General features: G+C 35.4%; 1 protein-coding gene across 2 annotated transcripts; it reads right to left on the bottom strand.

The window, feature by feature from the left end:
* Nucleotides 1–194: 194 nt before the first annotated feature.
* il17rc (interleukin 17 receptor C) lies at nucleotides 195–23,408 on the bottom strand. 2 transcript variants are annotated; one of them, XM_087274232.1, is made up of 17 exons: nucleotides 23,324–23,408; nucleotides 21,941–22,271; nucleotides 20,407–20,629; nucleotides 20,272–20,324; nucleotides 19,937–19,976; nucleotides 17,431–17,531; nucleotides 15,746–15,845; nucleotides 13,820–13,861; nucleotides 13,374–13,495; nucleotides 13,171–13,227; nucleotides 13,020–13,077; nucleotides 9,487–9,704; nucleotides 7,286–7,342; nucleotides 7,158–7,200; nucleotides 6,944–7,039; nucleotides 4,176–4,211; nucleotides 195–2,600 (listed from the first exon to the last, which is right to left on the bottom strand). In XM_087274232.1, exons 2-17 carry the CDS (start codon nucleotides 22,046–22,048, stop codon nucleotides 1,912–1,914), a joined length of 2,043 nt encoding a protein of 680 aa, XP_087130358.1. In that variant the 5' UTR covers nucleotides 22,049–22,271; nucleotides 23,324–23,408; the 3' UTR covers nucleotides 195–1,911. The 2 variants fall into 2 exon arrangements, with proteins under 2 accessions (XP_087130358.1, XP_087130359.1); XM_087274233.1 differs by lacking the exon at nucleotides 23,324–23,408 and adding an exon at nucleotides 22,392–22,432.
* Nucleotides 23,409–24,722: the final 1,314 nt, after the last annotated feature.

The raw sequence follows: 24,722 nt of genomic DNA, 5'->3' as shown, positions 1-24,722 counted from the left end.
TTAAAATGCGTCTTCGCCATAGTAGTTTAGCCAAACTCGTTTTGTCGTGCTGGAGAAACAGGTATGAGTTTTAACCGTTTTAATATTTTCGTTACACATTTCTGTAGCCGAAAAACAAACAACCCCAAAAAATCTTCACAAGTTTAACTCTTAAAAATCCTCTGACAGCGAAAATACACATACCACATGACACGTATGAACCAACGTTTTTATAGCTGTAACTTATTTAACATATAGTTTGTTAAAAATACACAGCAGTTAAATACAATATATTTATCACCATTGTACCTGATTAGTATAAGACAAATTTTCGCCCCCCGGGTCTTTTTCTGTATTGAGGTAAAGATTTTATATTCACACATTCGTTTAGCAGCTCTATACATTGTTTACTACATTAACTATTCTGACTGAACTTGCATGTAAGTATGACTTAGCACTATTCAATGTGCTGTACTTTGATTGTCATTGGCTGCTAATATGATCACTCTTTAGAATTTGCAGTGAATACTTTTCTGAAATTATATGATTAAGGAGAAAGTCTGAAAGTGTGAATATCAAACCAACCTCAATTCTTAGTTTACTTCAGTCAGCTGAGGTCATACTGCGCTTCTCAGATAACAGAGCTTATTTATAGCAGTGGGTCTGGTGTACAGTATTTTTTTACCCTGCCCCCTTCTTAAACTTCTTTTTATAGACTGTAATTGTGACTAGTCTGATGGTTTGCTGGTCAGTGTCATAAGACAATTTCAAGAGCTCTAACCAGATGAGGTGGCATTCAAAAGATTTCTACATTTGAACATCATTATAGATTTAAGGGGGTCAGTATTCCCGTATTGTTGAGTTAAGCATAAACAATACCAGCACACAAAAGTGTCTTAGTTATGTTTAGATAGAAAGTTCACTTTGGCCAGCTATATTCTATATTTCACTGGTCACCCTATGACACAACACCATTGACATCATTAACATTGACATTGATAAGTGTAAATAAACTGTACATTTGCATACAACCACACTATTGCACATTATATATGTTTAGTTTAGAAAAATATACACCATTTCACACAAAAATTTAAGTTTAACTAAAGGAGAGCGAATGATTTACAACTATTAAATTAAAATGCAGACTTGCAAATGGTAAATCAACCCTTTCCAAATAGTAATACATATGGAAATATAATGAGATGGCTTTACACATATATTACTATTGCATGTGAACAGTATAACTATGTATATTGCTTGGACGGTGTTGGGTAAAGTTACTTTCAAAAGTAGTTTATAATAGATATGGGCTGCACGGTGGCTCAAAAGTTTGCACTGTCACCTCACACCAAGAAGCGACCCCTGATAAATAAAGAGACTAAGCAGAATGAATATAATGTACAGTATACTATACTAACATATTACAAACTTCCATTACATTAGTCTTTAAAACTGCACAAATAACACAAAATATAACCACAAAAATAACCACAAAACACATACTTTCACACTGTTTCCCTTATTTAGACACATTTTTAAAGTTACTCGAGATTGTAACATATTACTTTTACAAGTAACTTTACCCAACACAGGAATTGGAACCTAACACTGGAATTCGCATCTTGGAATTTGAAGTCTTTACCTCTTTAGTCTAAAGTTCCTCCTGCAGTGTCTGCACTTTTCAATTTCCGCATGTAAACATTTCCCATACAGACCTACTTCAGGTCGTGTACATACTAAGTAAGTCTTTGCTTGCATAACATCTAAGTGGCATTCCTATGGAGCCACTAAACCATACATAAAAAAAAACCCTGTAAATTGACATTTATGCCTAGTAAAGCACACCATCAACATTTTTTTTAGATATAGTATCTTTGTGGACATGTGTATTATTCATATAATGTAATAATAGTCCATACAAACAGCACGTCAGTGCAGTTCATGTCTGAGACAAACTCTCTCCTCTGTGTCTTCCATGTCGACACTAAGTGAATCAGTCTGGGTGTTCATGGATTCAGTTCTCACTCTTGTCATTTTCCAAAAGTTCTGCATTCCTGTAGCCAACTTTCTTTGTGCCCTTTTCATCCACCACATCTTCTTCAGCTTCTCGTTCACATTATTTGGTTTCTCCAAACAAAGTTCTGTTAATAATCCCTGAGCCTGCGAGGGCAGTTTATAGAGCGGCAGGCCTCTCAACAGTTTTGGCAAGTCATTCTCCTCATTGACGAGCAGTTCAGGAGAGTCTATCTGCACAAGAATGAACCGCTGCACGGCGCCGCCCTTCTGGCGGTCAGCAAAAATGCAGCCAAGAGCCGAAGCTAAAGTATCTGAGCAGTTTGCTTCCGGATTGTTTTGTCTTTCCACTGCAGCATCCCAGAACAAGTCAGCTCTCTGTAGTGTTGATTGAGAAAGAAGAAGTAGAGCTTTTCCTCCATGTTTCTTGATGTGATCGAGCTTAGAATGAAGCCACGCTGTTGGACCACATGAGCCCAGTTCTGCTGGATTCCATAAGTCAAGAAATACTCTAAAACCCAGCTCAGAAAGCAACTGGCCTATTTTACGCACCAGCTGTGAGTTGGTGGCAGGGGAATGGAGCAATAACACCTGTCCTCGTGTATCTACACACAGTCAAGAAAAGATCATGAGACAAATGTTGTAAAGTTTGTTGGGACAAAGTTGACTATAAAATGCCCTGTCTGGATGTTTGTAACAGCTTTGTACTTTCCCACATATAAAACTTATTATAGTGATTTACAGTAAATACTGTAAACAAGAGTTTTTCCAACCACACCATACTAACTTATAGTAAATTATATAATTTTTATTTGTTTCTACTTCAAATATCTAAAAGTCCAAATATCTAAAGAATCTTTATATTCTATTATTATAATTTTTAAATAATTATTATACTTTTAAAATTTTTATTTGTTTCTAGTCCAAAATAATAAGTCCAAATATCTAAAAAAATCTTTATGTTATATTATTATTAAAAATCTTTAGAATTATTATACTTTTATAATTTTTATTTGTTTCTAGTCCAAATATCAAAAAAAATATTAATATTATGACTATCATTGAAAATCTTTATAATTTTTATTTGTTTCTAGTCCAAATATCTAAGTCCAAATATCTAAAAAAAATCTGTATATTATATTATTACAAATCTTTATAATTATTATACTTTTATATTTTTTATTCTAGTCTAAATATAAAAAAATCTTTATATTATATTATTATTAAAAATCTTTAGAATTATTATACTTTTATAATTTTTATTTGTTTATAGTCCAATTATTTAAAACTCCAAATATCTAAAAAAAATCTTTATATTATATTATTCAAAATCTTTAGAATTATTATACTTTTATAATTTTATTTGTTTTTAGTCCAAATATTTAAAACAAATAAAAATTATAAAAGTATAATAATTTTTTTTAGATATTTGGACTAAAAAAACTCTAAAAAAGAATTTTTGCAGTGTGCCCAATGCAGTACAAACCGTTGCACTATATTGCATGTTATACACCACAGTTTACTGTAGTAAAACAAAATGTAAGTATACAATATTAAATAAAGCTTATCAGTACACTATAGTAAAACAGTATGCTATTGCATTCATTAATAAAGAGTTATAATATACAGTATACAATATAATATACTTTACTATAGTATTCTTTAAATATGCAATAGTACTTACTATAAATTACTATGGTATTTTCTCATGTGGGGTATGCTATATTCACACACAAAAAAAATTGTGCTACTTGTTTAAACTAATTATTTAAAATGAGCGGAATCAATACATTTCTTGAGGTGTTATTGGGAAAACTTGATTATTTTATGTTTAATCCACTTAAATTTGCTAAAACAATTTAATTAACTTAATCAATTTGTGTTGGGACAACATAAAGAAATTGTGTGGAACCCTGCATTATTTAAGTAAAAATACATTTAGAAAATAAATGTGAGCTAAATTTTATTCAACACCTAGCTAACACGTTTGGACTGTTGCTATTTTGTGTTAAGTTTAAAACTTTCTAAAGAACATTTGCCATGGATTAACATGCTGTACCCTTTTGAAAATTAAATAATTATAAAAAGCTTTAAATATGATTTGAAATTGAGTCTGGAAAATTGAACTTTTGCTATGCTGAAATGCTTCTTGTGTACACATGATTGTAAACCTTGCGTACCTTGAGAGTAACATCTGTCCCATTCGCTCAGAGACCCTGTGAAAAGGATGTAGAAGAATAAAACATTTCATCAGACTCTCAAAATGCTTTCTATAATATGTCTAAAAAACCACTTTCATATATAATTTTCTATAATATGTGTAGTGAAAAGTCATGGAAAGTGTGTAAGATTCACAGACTTCACAAAATGGATGAAAGAACAGAAAATGGCAGAAGGAAAAGACAAAGAGCAGGCTTAGATGGGATAAATGCATTAAACACAGATCAGCACAAAAATATGTGCCACTGCCAAAAGCGCATCAATAGATCCATTGAGAGAAGAGGAGAAAGAAAAAAACTAAACAAAAAAGTCTCTTTTTAATGTTCTCTGGACACAGTGATATGTGTTTGGTCACTTGTAGTTTGAAACACAATAGTTAGCGGCTAGGATATGCTAAATCTACTTCTGTCATGAACACTCTCGGGATTTAGTATGGTAATGTATATGTAGATGGCAATGTTGATGTATTTGGTCTTGGCGGTATTTGATCTGCTATAATGCTGCTTCTGCTTTGATTGTTATGGCAGAGTAAGTACCGAGACCTGCTACTGCCAGCCTGTATATACACACACATGCCATCATGAGAATGTAACACACTGCTGCTGCAAACATAATATATATTCAACGCCCATAGCAGATCTAAACTCAGGTGGAGCTTGGGTGGAGGAGGGTCTCCAAAAATGCGCTACAGCTTAACAGTGTAAAATGATGCAGATCTTTTAAACTGATGAGAAGCAAGCTCATTGGCTGCAAAAGTGATAGCAACCAATCTCCTGCGCTATGTAGTTAATGGCAGAGCAGATTAGTTAACCTTACAGCTTGCGCACGCAGTTTTTTACATTTTTTTTAATTTATTGTAGTGATTTATATGTACTAAAGTAATGAGTTACATATAATTATTTTTTAAAACATGGATTTTTTATGGATATTAACAAACTAACAAGTTTTTTTTTCTTTAATTTTTTCTTCTTTCCTTTTCTCAAGCTGGTTACAAAATTTTTATTTGGTCATAAGAATCTTAAGTTCTTTAAATTTTTTAATATTTCAGATTAAAAAAAACATATGAGCATTTATATGTATTTACATTTATATTTACATATTGTCTTTGCATCAAAGTACAAAAAAATACAGATTGAGGTGTTTCTAATGTTTCTAAGGTGTAATCTAATTTACTGGTATGTTTTTTTTGTATTTTCTTGATAACACTACCAAGTTTTTCCTTTTATTATTTAAGCAAATATAATTGTAAAAATTATATTTTTGGTATTTTCCCATTTACTGCGTTCAAAGTTTACCCAACTATGCTGACTTCCGCTGCTGAGAAATATAAAAAGGGCCCATAAAAATTCTCCATTTTTGCTTGTGTTATTTTGTTTTCAGAAAATGAGAACTGGCTAATTTGTCCATGGCATTTTTCTTTTCTTACAGAGTTTACAAAATAAAGTAAAATTTAATAAAAACTAATGGTATTAAGTTGATTTTAGTTTAGCCATATATGCAGTTAAAGTCCCTCCTGAATATTTTACCCCCTCCCGCCTAATATTGCTTAAAGGGGCTAATAATATTATGGTTTTTTTTTTACTGCTTTTATTCTAGCTTAAATAAAACGAATAACACTTTCTCCATAAGAAAAAAATGTTATAGGATATACCGTGAAAATTTCTTGTTCTGTTAAACATAATTTAGGAAATATTTAAAAAAGAAAAAAATTACCAAGAGGGCTAATCATTTTACCTGTACATGCATATTTAGTAGTAGTGTGTGTGTAGTGTGAGATTTATGTAATTTATGAAGACACATTTTTGTAATGACATGGGTGTGACCTACTGTAGGTATTGCAATGCCGAAGTGGTTTATGAGGACTGTGTCCTCATAATTTAAAACTGTAAAATTCTACTTTTTTCATACTCAAACTTTGCTACGGGTTGGGATTAGTGGTAGGGGGAAAATAAGGTCATATAATAAGCTTGGTGACGTTTTAAAATAATGGATCATTAGTTAATGCTAGTTAAGGTGACTGGTTCAAGCCCTGCTGGTTCGGTTTCCTTCAGGTGCTCCAGTTTCCCCCACAAGTCCAAAGACATGTGCTGTAGGTGGATTGAATAAGCTAAATTGTCCGGAGTGTACGTGTGTATGCCCTGGTTCTTCAGATTGGGGGTTGAGCATTGGGCTAATGGCCTACCTCGTAAAAAATGAGATGTTACGAAACACCAACATGGTTCGGTTAAATATCAACTTTAATATAAATGGCCCTGAGAGTAAGTAATTTAATGTACTTACTAATAATACCTAAGAATGAATCATTTAGTAAAGCATTTATTAATCATAGTTCAACATCAACTAATTAAACAACTAAAAACATTAAAATCCAAACTTGTCCTTGTTAATTTTGGCTAATTTACAGTGAGTTAACATGAACTAACTTTCATTAACTTAAATAACATTACCTAACGTTAACAAAGATGAATAAGTGCTGTAATAAATGTATAACTAATTGTTTGTTTATGTTAGTAAATATATTAACTAATGGATTACTGTTTTAAAGTGTTACCAGCAATGTTTACAGTTTAAATTACAGTATGCCTATGGAGAATCCTCATAAAGCACAAAAAACAACGTGTGTGTGTGATTTTAATTAATTGAATTTAGTTGAGAGTCACCTAATTTTTTTTCACCTGAGAGGCAAAACATCTTACAACTGTACATAAACAAAGGAACAAAGACTTACATTTGATTTTGTTCACCAGCAGAAGTCCTCCAACAACAGTCAGACAAACACCGATCAGCGGCAGGAGGAGAAGAAGACTCCAGTACTGCCGCTCCACTAAAACAACAACCGTCATAACATTTAGAACAGCAAATGTTGATTTAAGTACATCAAACATACACGCATAACTGCGATCAAATGGCAATGATTAGTGGTGCTTCATCATCACACTTACAGGGATGTTGACAGTACTGCACAATCTCTTCATCCACTTTAAGCTGCAGACCAAAGACAGAGAATGAATCATGTTTACTGTGTTCATGTTCTGTCCATAGGAAATCAAAACGAGAAATGTTATCTTACCATTATGCAGAGAGGCTGCTGATTTTCAGATGGGATGTTCACGAACGTCCCGGATGCCTGCCCAAGACAAATAACAGTAAAGCAAACTTTTTTTCTTATCGCTGGAAGAACAATTATTGATTTTGACCTCAGTCGGGGTAGAGGCGATATTACATTTCACCAAGATAAAAAGTGAAACTAAATTAAATAGAAGTACACTGGGGGGTGGGGAACAATGCCTAAGAAACAATTTTTAGAAATCTACAAGCAAATAGCAACACATTAAAATTAACATGAACTTTTGAAGAAGAAAAACTGATATAGTATGTCTTTTTTAATTCAGCAAAACATAATGATGATCAAAATAATTAAAGCAACATTAAAGTAAAAAAGACACACTAAAAACAAGATGTATAAATTATTCATTAATTAATAATGATACTTTTGTTTATATGAATCCAATAATCTCATAGTTTTGTTGAAGGACCTCCAGGTACAGTAAAATACGATGAAATAAAATAATAAACAATTAAATTAAATTAGGACGTCACGGTGGCGCAGTGGGTAGCCGGATCGCCTCACAGCAAAAAGGTTGCGTGTTCGAGTCCTGGTTGGGCCCGTTGGCATTTCTGTGGGGAGTTTGCATGTTCTCCCTGTGTTTGTGTGAGTTTCCTCCGAGTGTTCCGGTTTCCCCAGTCCAAAGTTCAAAGACTTGGTAGACATGTGGTACAGGTGAATTGGGTAAGCTAAATTGTCCGTAGTGTATGAGTTTGTATGGATGTTTCCTAGTGATAGGTTGCAGCTAGAAGGGCATCCGCAGCATAAAACATTTGCTGGAAAAGTTGGTGGTTTATTCCACTGTGGCGAGAATAATAAAGGGACTAAGCCGAAAAGAAAATGAATGAATCAATGGAAATAAAATAAAAATTTTAAATAAAATTATTAAATAAAAGAATGAAATAAAGTTATTAAATAAAATTATTAAATATAAAATATAAAGGCTCTAAGCCAAAAAGAAAATGAATGTATGAATGGATAAATTAAATTAAACTAATTAATAAAAATTTAATTTAATTTAACTTAATTTTATTTAATTTTATTTAATTTCTAGATTTCAATAAAAGATTTCAATATTCTTGCACATTTTTTTTCACCCAATGATGAAATATATTTGTAATAATTATAGTACTATTTTCTTCATTTGCAACCTTGAAAAGAGAATCAAAGCTTTGAATGCTGTCAAATTTTTTGCTGTTTTCTATCCAGATTTCATTGACGGTGTCTCCTTAATTATCATTCCTACCTGTGTTTTTACTAAGTGTTTCACTGCAGTTTCTGCCAACATATGGCAATGAGTACTGCTGTTGCTATAATTACAGCATCTCACCGTAAGGAACCTCAAAGCTAACCTTCACTAAAACCTCTGCTGTGTTCATACATATTGCTATAAACATCACAAAAAAAACTAAAAATAAAAACTAAACTACTATTAAAGACTATTCTTATATTGGAGTGTATTTATTTGTACACTCCCCACCTTTTTTTTTCTTTTTTTTTTAAAGCTGTCACTCTTATTTATCTGTTATTATAATTTATATCTATTATTATTTTCTATCTATTACTTGTTTACATTTTTGTGATTGTAAACATTCTAAGTAAATGCTATTTGTATACTATGTTTATAAAAACACAGTTAAAAAAGACTATTATTTTAGATAATTATGGAAAAATACAAAATTCTTAAAGTTTCTATAACTCATAAATCGCTAATTTGTAAAAAAAAAAAAAAACATTATAATAATTAATAATAATAAAATTTTATAATCATAATAATTCCCTTATATCCCCATTCATTAATTTTCCTTCGGCTAAGTCCCTTATTTATCAGGGGTCGCCACAGTGGAATAAACCGCCAACTATTCCAGCATATGTATTACACAGTGGATGCCCTTCCGGCTGCAATCCAGTACTGTGAAACACCCATACACTCTCACATGCACACACATAGACTACGGCCAAATTATTTTATTCAATTCATCTATAGCACATGTCAGAAATGCCAACTGGCCTAGTCGGGATTCAAACCAGTGACCTTCTTGCAACGAGGCGACTAACCACTGAGCCACCGTGCTGGTTTATGTCACTTTATTTTAAATCCAATAATGTTTGCTTCATAGCTTCTCAGAGAGTCAAAGCTTTGCATGATGTAATATATTATTTACCCATAGTTTAGTGCTGTTTTCTGTCCAGGTGTTACAGCACTTCTGCCTGAATCCTTTAACTTCTTTGCATACTCCATCCGCCTGCAGGAGACACGGCCACAGCTCAGGGCTGATCCTGCAGGGGGATGTTAAATTCCAGCTCAGCATTGGCTCGTTGTCATTTGTTTTCATGTGGACAACAGACACTGATGTCTGTGACCAGACATTGGCCCTAAAATCTGTAGGAGAAACAAATAAATAAAGTAAATAAGTACAGAAATAAGAAGAGTAAAAATGCACATTCTAGCGCATTATCACTTTTGTGCAATATGACTTAAAATAAATAAAATTACCACTCACATGTGTACAAATTTCTCAGCATATACAGTTGAAGTCAAAACTTTCAGCACTTTTTTCTTTTTCAAATATTTCTAATCTTATGTACAGCACTTTGGTCAACCTTGGTTGTTTTTAAATGTACTTTATAAATAAATATTGTATTGTATTGTTTATTTCGGCTAGAATAAAAGCAGTTTAAATAAAAAATAAAAATAAAAAACGTTGAAGGTCAATATTAGCCCCCTTAAGCAATAAACATTGTTTAATTGTTTACAGAACAAACCATCATTATGTTCATTTATTCAATTTCTTTTCAGCGCAGTCATTTAATTAATCTGGGGTCGACACAGCAGAATGAACCGCTAACTTATACAGCATATATATTACACAGCGGATGCCCTTCTAGCTGCAACCCATCACTGGGAAACGTTCATACGTACTCATTCACACACATACACTACGGAAAATTTTGCCTACCCAATTCACCTATACCACATGTCAAGGGAAATCAGAGCACCCGGAGTGAACCCACTTGAACACAGGGAGAACATGCAAACTCCACACAGAAACACCAATTGACCCAACCAGGGCTCTAGCCAGCGAGCATCTTGCTGTGAGGCGAACATGCGCCACCGTTCAGCCCCCGTTATATGACTAGCCTAATTACCCTAACTAGCCTAATTAACCTAGTTAAGCCTTTAAATGGCACTTTAATAATAATAGTAATAATAATAATTGCTTACATTTATATAGCGATTTTCTGGATACTCAAAGCGCTTTACACATTTTTTGGGGGAATCTCCTTATCCACCACCAGTGTGCAGCATCCACCTAGATGACACAATGGCAGCTATAATGCGCACCACACAATACCTGATTGTTGTAGAGGAGACAGAGTGATGAAGCCAGTTATGATATGGGGATGGTAAGGAGGCCATGATGAACAGAGGCCAGTGGGCAAATTCGGCCAGGATGCCAGGGTTAAACCCCTAATTTTTTTTTCAAAGTGTTTTTAATGACCACAGAGAGTCAGGACCTTGGTTTAACATCTCATGCAAAAGATGACGCTCTCTGAGCAATATAGAGTCCCCTTCACTATTGTGGAGCGTTAGGACCCACACAGAGGCAGGTTGAGTACCTCCTGCTGCTCTCACTAAGACCCCTTTTAGCTACAAACTAGCTTTCCCATGTGGTCTCCCATCCAGGTACTGACCAGGCACAGCTCTGCTTAGCTTCAGTGTGCAACCATGTGAGATTGCAGAGAGCTAGCTGTCGGCTAGACTTTAAGCTGAATAGTAGTATTTTAAAAAATATTCTGTTAAATATTATGTACTGTCATCATGGCAAAGATAAAAGAAATCAGCTATTAGAAATGAGTTATTAAAAGTTAATATAATAATTCAGGGGTGCTAATAATTCAGACTTCAACTGTACATACAAATTAAACCCAGATATCCACATCAAAACATGGCATAATGATTAAATTATTTGAATTAATTTGGCCTGCAGTACTCAAAATCAGAAAACAGGAAAATGTATTATATACTCGATCAGGGGTGACGCGATGGCGCAGTATGATCGCCTCACAGCGAGAAGGTCGCCGGTTCGAGACACGGCTGGGACTTTTGTGAGGAGTTTGCATGTTCTCCTTTTGTTTGCATGGGTTTCCTTCAGGTGCTCTTGTTTCCAAAGTTGAAAGACATGTGGTATAGGTGAATTGGGTATGATAAAATTGACCGTAGTATATGTTTGTGAATTTGAGTGTATGGGTGTTTCCCAGTGATGGGTTGCAGCTGGAAGGGCATCCCCTGCATAAAACATATGCTTGATAAGTTGGCAGTTCATTCTGCTGTGGCGTCCCCAGATTAATAAAGGGACTAAGCCGAAAAGAAAACGAATGAATGAACATACTATATCAGGCCAATGCTGAAAAACATTTCAAAAACTTAAAAAATCTTTAATTAAAAAAATGTTGACACCTCGCCAACACAGCAGAAGCCTGTCAACAAAGCATTTGTATTTAAATATCTCATCTGTTTATTGTGTCTCAGATTAAGGCTGTGTTTGCACTAGTGGAATGTAGTAGAATGAGAATGAATGCTCCTCACCCATACAGAAAAAAAAGAATATCTGTTTACAAGAGCTTTATCCAGCTGCAGGTCCGCAGACCCACACACTTTTAAGGCCACTCGGTCCAGAACCCTAGATCTAGGCATTGGCAAACCATATAAATATTTTAATCAATATTTATTCATTCATTTATTTTCCTTCGGCTTAGTCCCTTATTTACAGGGGCGGACTGGCTATCTGGCAATTCTGGCAAATGCCAGAAGGGCCAGACCAATTTTTAAATGTGGGCCAGTCAGTTTTTATTTTATTTTTTAAATGTATTGTTTTTACGTGGAGACAGCTTTTATCTCTTGCTAGATGTGATATTATGATGATGATGATAATAATAATAATAATAATAATAAATCTTAAGCATTTGGACCAATCGGCGACGGCCGCCTGATTTCAAGATGGGCCGACCCAATCCGAGGTTACCCGGACGTAATCAAAATCAAGAATGGCAAGAATGTCATATCATTTCACCATCTGTACATCAAAATAAATAGTGAATGTGCGTGTCCGTGGGTGGGGCTATGTTGGTGTGGTATTGTGGGCTGATGTGGCTACAGTGCCAGGGCTGAATTTTTGTCCCAGTCCGCCCCTGCTTATTTATCGGGGTGACCACAGCAGAATGAACCATTAACTATTTCTCCATATGTTTTACGCAGTGGAAGCCCTTCCAGCCGCAACCCAGTACTGGGAAACACCCATAAACTGTAACATGCACACACACTCATACACTAGAGCCGATTTAGTTTTATTTAATTCGCCTGTACCACATGTCTTTGGACTGTGGGGGAAACCAAGGCACCTGGAGGAAACCCACGCGAACACGGGGAGAACATGCAAACTCCACACAGAAATGCCAACTGTGACTCGATACGGCAATCTTCTTGCTGTGAGGCCACAGTGCTAACCTCTGAGCTACCATGCCGCCTATTTTGATCAATAAATCCTAACATTTTCAAACTGAAACAAATCTTAAACCACAGTAGTCTATAAGTCAGGTGTAACCTAACAAAACGTAAGAATTTTAAATGAAATGCACTACTGTAAAAAGAGGTGGATCTGAACGCTCTTGTCAACAAAATGAGGCTCTGAAATACCTGTTTTATTCCCTTCAAAGGGACAGATTTCAGAACGTTCGGAATCTTGCTTCCAAGCCTAAAGCGTATAAGCAAACAGAAGGCAAATTAAAGTCATGAACAAACAAATAGTTTGGGCTTTGTTTTGCATCTGTATGTGTTTGAAAAGCACCTGAAAACAGATGCAGTCTGTGATTGATGCCAGTGGAATGCTGTTATTTGGCAGGGGCTGAAAGACAAAGTATAACATAAGTTACCAAGAACAGGTAGACGACAGAAAGAACAAACAGGTTTGTACATTGCATTCTCTGTAAGTATGCAGGGAGTCCTCCGGCTGTGAGTTATTTGGACAGAAAAAATGTTGAGTTCACTGACCCAGCATTTCCCTTCTCTTCCGCGTTTCATGCACGTGTACAAGGGTTGAGAAGCTCCCTCATCTTTACTGATCAATATCATCTTATCCAGGCCCTTGTGTGTTTCAGTCTGAATTCTGAGACCTAAAATGAACAGACGTCAAGAAAACATGACACCTGAAGTGAAATTAGCTCAAACATTATGGTTTTGGTCCTACAAATAAGAAATTCTTATGCCAAATTAATAATTAAATATTTCTTTAAAAAAGTTCTTAAACCTCAAGTCAAAATTATATGATGAAGACTTGATGATTTAACAAAGCACCACATAGTGATTGAGCCATTCAGAGACATATATTTTTTATTCTAAATGTTTAAGTTATGTCTTGAACTGTATTTTATCCTGGGTTTAAATCATTATAAAGTAGAGAGACACATTGTAGGAAAATACATTTAATCCGAGCATACCTTTACACTGCTGTATGTCCTTGAGATCTCGTGAGGAACACACTACCAACAGAAAAATATATATTATAATAAAAACAGCACACACATTCTACATTGCTGCCTTTAGAGCAATGGTCTCAAACCCAATTCCTGGAGGGCCACAGCCAGGCCCGAATTAAGAATTCAGAGGCCCCTGGGCACAATGTCTTGTAGGCCCCCACCTAGCCGCACCTCTATAGTTGAATTAAAAAATAAGATTAATATAATATTTTCATAATTAAATTATTCTATAATTTATTGTCTGCATTTTTTAAATAAATAATATGCAGTACATATATTTGTAGTCTACAAAGATTTACCTTATTTTTGAAGCATTTAAAGCATACTTTGAAAAAAAAAAAAACTAATACAACTAGTGAAATTAATGGATTTTAATATACTTGTTCATGTTCACTGAAGCAGTACTGAAAATGTATATTTAAGGGTATTTTTAATGTATAACTTCTACAAACTTATAATGCATATGATTTGGACTCTCCAATCCAGTTTTATGAATCTGAGTCTTCCATAATACCACTCTGTCCTAAATAGACACTACAAAATCGGCTCCTCCTAAACAGACACTCCAAAATCGGCATTTTTCCCTCCTTCCAGGGGCCCCAAGTGTGCACGGGCCCCATGGTCTGTGCCCATGAAGCCCGTTGGTTAATCCGGCCCTGGCCATAGCTCTGCATAGTTTAGCTCCAACCACCAACAACTCACACCTGCTAAATAGTCTTTAGTAGTCTTGAACACCTTGATTTTTTTGGATCAGCTGTGTTTGATTAGGGTTGGAGTAAAACTGTGCAGATCTGCAGCCCTCCGGGAACTGAGTTTGACATATGCTTTAGACCATAGAGGACCACAGCAATGCAAAGTTTAGTTTCAACCCTAATTTGATACACACTTGATCAAACTCAAGTCAGGTGTGTTTTAAACATTCAGATAAATGTTTTGAAGCAGAATTGGAACTAAACTGCAGGGCTGCAGGCCTCCAGGAACTCCAGGAGTTTTGACACCCCTGATTTACAGCAACTACTGCTGAAAAAAACACTGGTTTGTGCAGATGCCTTTCCGATGTTATGACAGGCAGTCACTGCTTTGTAATCTCTTAATGCTTTAACAATGAATTTGCATGCATTTCCTTTTAAATGTGCCAAAAATCTTATAAAACATAACATAATTTAAATATCAAAACACATAAAGCATGTTTAAAATAAAAAATGACAAAAAATAAACAAATAAAATATATAAATTTACTATATAAATCTAAAATACTTCTTATTTTTCAGATGCAATGCAATAACACAAACATTGTGCTAAGCAAAAACAATTAATACAAATAAATTTGCATTTACAGATTTCACATTGTTTGAAATGTACTCCATTAAAGACTATTAAAGTCACAATGTGAAATATTTTTACATCCTATAATTAATGTATTCTAATTCATTCATTCATTTTCCTTCGGCTTAGTCCCTTATTTATCAGGGGTAGCCACAGCGGGATGAACCACCAACTATTCTGGCATATGTTTTAAGCAGTGGATGCCCTTCCAGCCGCAACCCAGTACTGGAAAACACCCATACACTCTCACATTCACAAACATACTCATACACTACGGCCAATTTAGTTAATCCGATTCACTTGTAGCACTTGTCTTTGGACTGTGAGGGGAAATCAGGAAACCTAAACAAACATGCAAACTCCACACAGAAATGACAATTGACCCAGCTGGGATTCGAACCAGCGACCTTCTTGCTGTAAGGGGACAGTGCTAACCACTGAGCCACCGTGCCGCCCATGAATTATATTTGAATCTATTTTTAATAAACTGCCTTCTTGTTAAAACATTTCAAAAACCTGTTATTTATTTAAATGTGTGACAAGTAGTCCATCAATGACTACCTGTTTTTAATGTAGGAACTTCAGCTTCCGTTTTTTTTGATCCAACCGAGATAGTCATTTTTCTGCCAAAGAGAACATCTTCATACTCCACCAGAGTCAGCTGCACGACAAAAAGATTAACACATTACAATCCAGTCACCAGTGTCACGCTAAAGTTTTTTTGAAATCAGGATCTTCAGGAAATTCTGCATTGCTTCACTCTTTACCTTTGCAAGCACATTACACTTGACAAATTGGGTGAAAATTTTATTTAAATATAAAAAGAGCATTTAATTTAAAGCTTTAAGTATTAAACTGTCAATAGCACTTCAAAAGATTTATTTTTACCAAGAATTTTCAATACCTTTGATCAATCATTACCCTGTCTATCTTTGTTTTGGGATATTACTTTTTATCTGGTTTTTAATGTAGCTGGTTGCGAATTTCTGATTTGCAACCCTATTCTCACTTGAATCGATTCTGAGCTTAGTTTTAATAGCAGATGGCACTTTAAGCCAGTGGTTGACAAAGTGGGGTTCAAGACCCCTAGAGGGTCGTTGGACAATGACGGGGGGTTGCTCGATGATTTCCAAAAATCAAATTCATTTTATTAAACTATTAGAATTAACATATTTTATCCATAACCTACAGAAGTAAAACAGTAGTTACATTAAAACAACAACAACATGCAAACAAAAAGCCATCAGCCTCTCATTTGTTTGCAACCCCTGAGGTTATTACGCTATATTAAAGACACAGCACATTGATTTTAGGGCACCAGGTTAAACTTTCGGACACCTTTTACGGCACTCACGTACATTTAAAATAAATACAGGCCACAATTGAACATGGAGGATGGCCTCTGAGTGGCGTTCTTCAAAATTAAATGATGAATAGACTTGAGCCTAATGGTATGTGTGCGCCGGTGTATAAGGTTTATATATTTATAACTATAACTGCTCTAGGCTATATTTTACCAGCAGATGGTGCTCTAGGCTATTTTTAACAGTAGATGGCGCTCTAGGACTGTTTTAAACTGCAGATGATGCTCTAGGTTGCATTAAACAGCAGATGGCACTCTAGGCTAGTTGTCACATCCGATGGCATTCTAGGCTAGTTTTAAACAGCAGGTGGCACTCTAGGCTAGTTTTAACAGCAATTGGCGCTCTAGGACAGTTTTTAAAAGCAGATGGTAATATAGGCTGGTTTTAACAGTAGATTGCGCTGTAGGCTACTTTTCAACAGCAGACAGCACTCTAGGCTACTTTTAACAGCAGATGGCAGCTCTAGGCTAGTTTTAACAGCAGGTGGCACTCTAGGCTAGTTTTAACAGCAGGTGGCACTCTAGGCTAGTTTTAACAGCAGGTGGCATTCTAGGACAGTTTTTAAAAGCAGATGGTACTCTAGGCTGGTTTTAAACAGTAGATGGTGCTCTAGGATTTTTTTTAACAGCAGATGGTGCTCTAGGCTAGCTTTAAACAGCAGATGGCGCCCTAGGATAGTTTTTTTAACATCAGATGGCACTGTAGGATAGTTTTTTAACAGTAAATGGTGCTCTAGGTATAAAGTATAAAGGAAAGACCCGATGCTGCAATATATATTACAAGGGAAATAAAGTGTTTTTAATCTAGAATGGATAGTGTTAGAGACCTCCACAAAAAAAGTCATAATAAATATGCACAGAGGCATATTTATGTGCTACTCACATCGAGAGGTTTGTGCCTTTCAGAAGAAACCACAGTGAAGTCTAATCTGTTGCACCGCATTTCATTGCTTTCAGCTGATTGGTAGCAAACTGCAATAGTAACTATATGAAGAGAAGACAGAGGTATTATTAAAGCATCACACAACAAACAATGGTGAATCCACTGCTGATTCAACAAATCATATACAGTTTATTAAATCTGCATGCTAACACTGAGAGCAATTCCATGCAAATGTCAACCTTGCCATAAAATATATGTTCACCAAAACTATTTTTACAGTAATTTTTTTGTATTTTACAGTATATTAAAACTATTGAAAATGTTTTCAAACATTATTATTTTATTTTAACAAAATCACAACTGCTAATTTTTATATACTCTCACCAGCCACTTTATTAGGTACACCTGTCAAAATTTTTAATCAGCCAAACACATGGCATCAACTCAATGCATTTAGACATGTAGACATGGTCAAAATGAGCTGCTGCAGTTCAAACCGAGCATCAGAATGGGGAAGAAAGTTGATTTAAGTGACTTTGAGCAAGGCATGTTTGTTGGTGTTAGATGGGCTGGTCTGAGTATTTCAGAAACTGCTGATCTACTGGGATTGTCACGCACAAACATCTCTAGGGTTTACAGAGAACGGTCCGAAAAGAAAAAATATCCAGTAAGTGGCAGTTCTGTGGGCGCAAATGCCTTGTTGATGCCAGAGATCAGAGAAGAATTGCCAGACTGGTCCGAGCTGATAGAAAGGAAACAATAACTCAAATAACCACTCGTTACAACTGAGGTATGCAGAAGATCATCTCTGAACACACAACGCGTCCAACACCTGAGGCAGATGGGCTACAGCAGCAGAAGATCACACCGGGAGACAGTCCTGTCAGCCAAGAACAGGAAACTGAGGCTACAATTCACACAGACTCACCAAAATTGGACAATAGAAGATTGAAAAACTTTTGCCTAGTCTGTTAAGTCTCGATTTCTGCTGCGACATTCAGATGGTAGGGTCAGAATTTGGCGTCAACAACATGAAAGAAAAGATCCATCCTGCCTTGTATCAACAGTTCAGGTTGGTGGTGGTGGTGTAATGGTGTGAGGGATATTTTCTTGGTACATTTTGGACTTATTAGTACCCATTGAGCATTGTGTCAACACCACAGTCAACCTGAGCATTGTTGCTGACCATGTCCATCGATTCGCATCATGGATGTGCAACAAATCTGAACTGCATGATACTATCATGTCAATATGAACCAAAGTATCTGAGGAATATTTCCAGTACCTTGTTGAATCTATGCCACAAAGGATTAAGGCAGTTGTGAAGGCAAAAGTGTGTCCAACCCGGTACTAGTAAGGTGTACCTAATAAAGTGGCTGGTAAGTGTATATCACATACACAACGTGCTTTTCCTCATGAATGCAAAAATATAAAACAAAATAAATATTTTTTGTTCCACATTTGTTTCCTCATTCATTTTCTTGTTCATTTCAAATTCCTCCTGATTATTATTATTTTTCTTGGGTCGTACAGTTTAATTCACAGAATTTCTAGAGTATTTTGTATAATGTAAACTCTTTTGGTCACATCCACAATGCATGTTTATTTCCCTCAATTAAAATATAAAACACATTTACAGATTGATATCTTTCCAATCCCTTTTCTATGTGGTTAGTTGTTGGATTTTTATTTTTTAATTTTTTATTTTTTGCTCATTTCAAGAGGTCACACTCAGCTGATGATTGATTATAAAGCGAGTTTGGCATGTTGTCCCAGGAGAAAGCCCTGAGCTCATAAGAACCTCGAGCCCGGGCTCCCTCCTGTTTGCAAGGTGAGAGGAGAGTTTGAGCTCAGGTAGATCTCGAGAACTCCCCTGTTGTAGTAGCTAATGAACAGATAGTGATTGCTCTTAAGAGACTACTTGCTAGGAGCATGTCTATGATGCCGATTTGGATTAGTTAATTAACTTAAGTTGCATGTTTTTGAACTGTGGGAGGAAATCGGGGAACCCGGGGGAAACCCACGTGAGAGAACATGTAAACTCCACACAGAAACATCAGCTGACTTGGTAAGGACTAGAACCGGTGATGTTCTTGCTGTGAGGCAACAGTGCTAACCACTGTGCCACCGTGCCACCCATCTAGGAAAGGAGGAGTAGGGGTGGAAGGGGGGATTCTTCAAAACAAAGATGGCTGTTATATGAAACTTAGGGTATTAATAGTGGCTTATAAGTTGTCTGATTGCTCAGTCATAAATTGGATTATGCGGGACCAGCCGCCAGCAATCATCAGCATGTGATCCTCTGGAAATTAGTTCATAAATAAACTTTAGTATTTTGGAAACAGATGTTTCAATATACAATAACATAGACATTCTCTGTTATGTTTCAAGTTTTACTGCAAATGTCACAACCATAATGCTGAAACAGCTTATAAACTAACAAAGAACTAAAGGATATTTCAAGTTTTTTTTTTTTTTTGTTTTACTGTAAGTGCCGTCGGCCTACCTTTATCATCTGTGTGTTCTTCACAATTAAAATTTTCTTTCTGTTTAAAAGAACAACACATATTAAAGATTAAAGGTGATTCCTCATTCAGATTTTCTATATTTACTATATATCAGGGGTCACCAAACTTGTTCCTGGAGGGCCGGTGTCCTGCACATTTTAGCTCCAACCCTAATCAAACACACCTGAACAAGCTAATCAAGGTCTTGCTAGGTATACTTGAAACATCCAGGCAGGTGTGTTTAGGCAACTTGGAGCTTAACTCTGCAGGGACACCGGCCCTCCAGGACAGAGATTGGTGACCCCTGCTATATATAAATTAATAAATCACTTACCATTTGGCATAGTGTATGGTCATTTGATTCAGATACATATTCTGAATCCTCTCCTGCAATCACAAAGGTTAGGTTTATGTAAAACATATTCCTGTGAACCACAAACTCTAATTGGATGCTGCTATAAAGACGTACCGCTGTTTTCTTCAGATCCTTCATATACTGATTCATCACTAACATCCTCAGTATCTTCAATGAAGCTCAACTGGATGTTGATCCAAAAACATGGTTTGCAATCCTGATTGTAACAGCACAGTTTGGGCTTGACGGTCACAGAATGACATACAGAGGCAGGGCAGCAGGTTACATCAGTAGCGCTGAGAGGATCTGTGCGTTTAAATGTGCAGTTTAAAAGAGTCTGAAAACACAAACAACATCAAGGTTATGATCAGGGGTTGGTTGCATAAACTGTGTCTAGACTAGATTCACAAGACATCTGATTTGTTTTTGTTTCTTAATTAAGAGGGAAGTGAGATAGATTTATGGGCAGGGCGAGACAGAATCTGCAAACTTTTTTTGCTATTTCTGTGCAGAATTTTGCACAAAATCTGCAGATTTAAGGGGAATGATTTTGAAAGTATAGTAACTTACAATTTTACCTATGAAATAAAAAACATTTTATCTTTTGTTTAAGGTTTACAATGCAAAACCCATTAGACTGTCTGCTAAAAACTAAAAAAATAAAAATACTTAACAAACTGTTGTACATAAATCATATAAACATTTGCATATTATTTAATAATATAATATAATATAATATCCCAGTGTTGGGATATTGTAAAAGTATAAAATAATACATTTAGCAATGCTTTAATTTAGAATGTCCTAGTTACACATGTTCCACGTATTTACTATAGTAATTACTATTAATCACGCATAATTACATGCACCTAACCCTAAACTTAACCTACATTCAAACCCTAACCCCTTATGTTCTTTAATCGTTCACCTATTTTAACTGGGACTTGATGAATGAACATTTAATAATATATAATTCACTTTTACCTCGTAATTCTTAGATAGTTTTTTAATTTGTAATCAGACGACTCCTCTTCTAACTATGTATTTAAAAAAATTGTATATGTAAATTATTTTATATTGTATATTAATGGGCATCTTCTGTAAATCATTATAAAAAGGAATAACATCATTATTTGCATACTGTAGATAAAAGACAAAGAACACGTAGTAAACAACATTCAAAGCTGAATTATTGTTTGCATATAACATACTTCTTTCAGTTTTGTTCCAATGTGTTTCTAGTTTTTAGTAATGAACACTTTTGGGTAAAGTTGTTTTAAAATTAATATATTATAATCGTAAACACATCTACTCTTAAAAATATATGTAAATAAATAACATATAGTAACACATATGTTCACACTACTTTCCTTAAAACATATTTCTTATTTAAGTGCTGGTGGTTGTCATATTTTACTTTTAAAGGTAGGCTAACTTTATAACCAACACTGAAATTGTGCATTATATTCTTGTATAACTTATTTCATATTGTATTGTATTATTATTCATTCATTCACTATCCCTCGGCTTAGTCCCTTATTTATCAGAGGTCGCCACAGCGGAATGGACCGCCTATTAGTTGTCTATTATAGTGCTAGTCCTTGTATGTCATTGCATATATTACATTATCACTGCATAAATACTCAACCTGAGGACAGGTGATGTTGTTTTCTGGCCTGTGTGTGACCCGCTCCATTGAACACACACAGGTACCGGCCAATAAAAGCAGCTTCAATATAAACGACGTCAAATCCATTGCGTAACAGTTTCGCTGTCCAACAAGCGTTTAACCGAAACTACTTCACAACAAAATCCTGTAGATTATTTATACTTCGTTGTATATCCTTTAACTGGACCAGAACGGACCATTGTTGATCAGTTCGGATACAAAGTCCAAATCTTCAGTCCGGTTATTACTCGAGTCTCGCCGAGCAGGAAGCGCGAAAACCCGCAGCAATGCAGCATAATGTCCCGGTTACCTGAGGAGAGTAAACAGAAAACGACCTTAATATCTACAGATATAAACTCTTCAGCTCTTTAATATGTCATTCCAGCTCCTGGTCCAACATGAAAAGTAGATTTGTGTCCGGTAAAGTCACCTGACGTACGCACGAGGCTCAGGTGTGTCTGTGCGAATGACAGATTTCCCGGTTATAACGTGGGTGTTTATGAATCATGTTTGCTGGAATGCCTACTTTCATTTTATGTATGTAAACACGCCACTTGAAGGATAAGTCAGACAAATAGGATCATTTAAACACTATTTACTTACCCTCAGGTGCTTTCACACCTTTTTGTTTTGTTCTTTTTATAAGGTAGCTGAAATAGTGGCCAACGTTATAGGAAAAACAAATGGAAGTCAATGGTTACAGGTTTCCAGCTTTCTTCGTAATATCTTTAGAGGGAAAACGTCAGAAAGATTTGGAACAAGTAGAGGGTGAATAGGTAATGACAGATTTATCTAGTTATTAAATTTGGTCTGGTGGAAAACTAATTAGTATTCATTTTAAAAGGCACGACTCAAGTTTTTACATCATTTTAATTTTGTTTTCTTCTGGTTTGAGATTCCGGTTTGTAACTTTGAGGTTAAAAATTGCTGGCATAATTTTAAATTTGATGTAATCTATCCCTTCGTAATTTAGCACAATCATACTCAAACACACTTTTCAAGCCGAACATTTGACAAAAAATGTTCAAATTACTCTTTACATGTGCGTCTACATATTGAACTTTAGGAACTTTTACTTCATCCATTGAAAAATAAAAGCAAGAAAAATCACTTGCTAAAATTCATTCAATTTCTTTCCTTCAGCTTAGTCCGTTATTTATGAGGGGTCACCACAGCGCAATTAACCACCAACTACTCAGGCATATGTTTTAGGCAGTGGATGCCCTTCCAACCACAACCCAGTACTGGGAAACACTTGCTATAATTGCTAAGCTGATAAAAAAAATAACAATCACAAATTCACAATAAAATACACAAGAATAGATGACTCTACCTATAAAAAAATAAAAAAAATTTACTTACTGCATTGAGGTCTTAGAAAGTAGAGAGTATGATGCAGGAGTGTGTGTAAATGCTCATATGACTTCACATATGCCAGACAATCTTTAAATGAGAAACAAATTTTGAGTATGCATGAGAGACTCACCCCTCCCATCTGAGAATCAAAACACACACACACACACACACACACACACACACACACACACACACACACACACACACACACACACACACACACACACACACACACACACACACACACACACGTTTGTTTTTGTGAAAAGTGGGGACATTACATAGGTTTCCATTCATTTTATGCAGCCCAAACCGTATATTATATTGCCCTCACCCCACCCCACCCCTAAACCCAACCATCACAGGAGATTGTGTGCAGCTTTACTCTCTGATTAAACTCATTCTGTAGGATTTATAAGCATTTTGAGAAATGAGGACGTCACCAATGTCCTCATATTTCACCTCCTTTTTGTAATACCTGTGTCATACCCATGTCATTATACAGATTTGTGTCCTGATATGTCACAAAAACACGTACACACACACACACACACACACACACACACACACAAACACACACACACAAACACACAAATGCAAATGACCTCTGTTGAAAACCTCAAAATAATGCTTGCTCTTAATTACCTGGGCTGCTATATGATATTGGTCATTTGCAGCTTCGTAAAACTGTAACCACTGCCAGGTGCAAAGTCCTGTTCTCGGTAACCGAGTGGATTTGTTTAGCGGTTCTTTATTTCTTGTATCATGGCAACTGATTTTAATAATACACCTGGATTTAAGAGTCAATTAATAACAGACAGTAACCACCCAAACAGGGAGTAATGCAACAAGTCCCTCCTGAGGATTTATTCAGAGATAATAAAGATAATCCCAATGACTAGTTGTTACAACACTAGAAATGTGCTGAAATTTAATAACTCAATATTTATTGTGATCAAAGATACTTTGAAATACAGTGAATACTGATCATTTAAACATTTATTTTTTAATATTATTTATATATTGTTTGTGGCACCAAGATTTTATGGGATATTTATTTTCTAAAAACATTTTCACACTAATCTGATCCTTCACTCAAATTATATTTGCTGCTTGACCTAACTGGATTCTGGAGTCAGATCTGAGTTACAGTAGTTATGTCAAAGCAGTCAATAAATCAGCATGCTATCATTTCAAAAACATTGCAAGAATTAGATGCTTTGTTTCTATTGAGGATTTAGAGAAACTTTTTCATGCTTTTATCACCAGCAGGTTGGATTACTTCCCAAAAAGACAGTCAGACAATTTTTTCCAGAACGTTGCTGCCAGGATTCTGACCAGAACTAGAAAATCGGAGCACATCACACCTCAGGTCTTTACACTGGCTCCCAATTACATTCAGAAT

The sequence above is a fragment of the Danio rerio genome, chromosome 11, assembly GCF_052040795.2.
Source record: "Danio rerio strain M-AB ecotype USA chromosome 11, GRCz13ab, whole genome shotgun sequence".
NCBI lineage: Eukaryota > Metazoa > Chordata > Actinopteri > Cypriniformes > Danionidae > Danio > Danio rerio.
Note: the sequence above shows the minus strand (reverse complement) of the source record. Positions and strands in the feature narration are given on the sequence as shown.

Bases quoted from the DNA above. Each gene is read 5' to 3' on its own strand.
- il17rc (XM_087274232.1), bottom strand. From the start codon at position 22,048: ATGGATTTGACGTCGTTTATATTGAAGCTGCTTTTATTGGCCGGTACC. The intron at 15,846-17,430 runs GTGAGTAGCACA...TTTGTCGTGCAG, and splicing joins AAAGGCACAAACCTCTCGAT to CTGACTCTGGTGGAGTATGA. The intron at 13,862-15,745 runs GTAGTCATTGAT...TTCTGTTGGTAG, and splicing joins AGTTCCTACATTAAAAACAG to TGTGTTCCTCACGAGATCTC.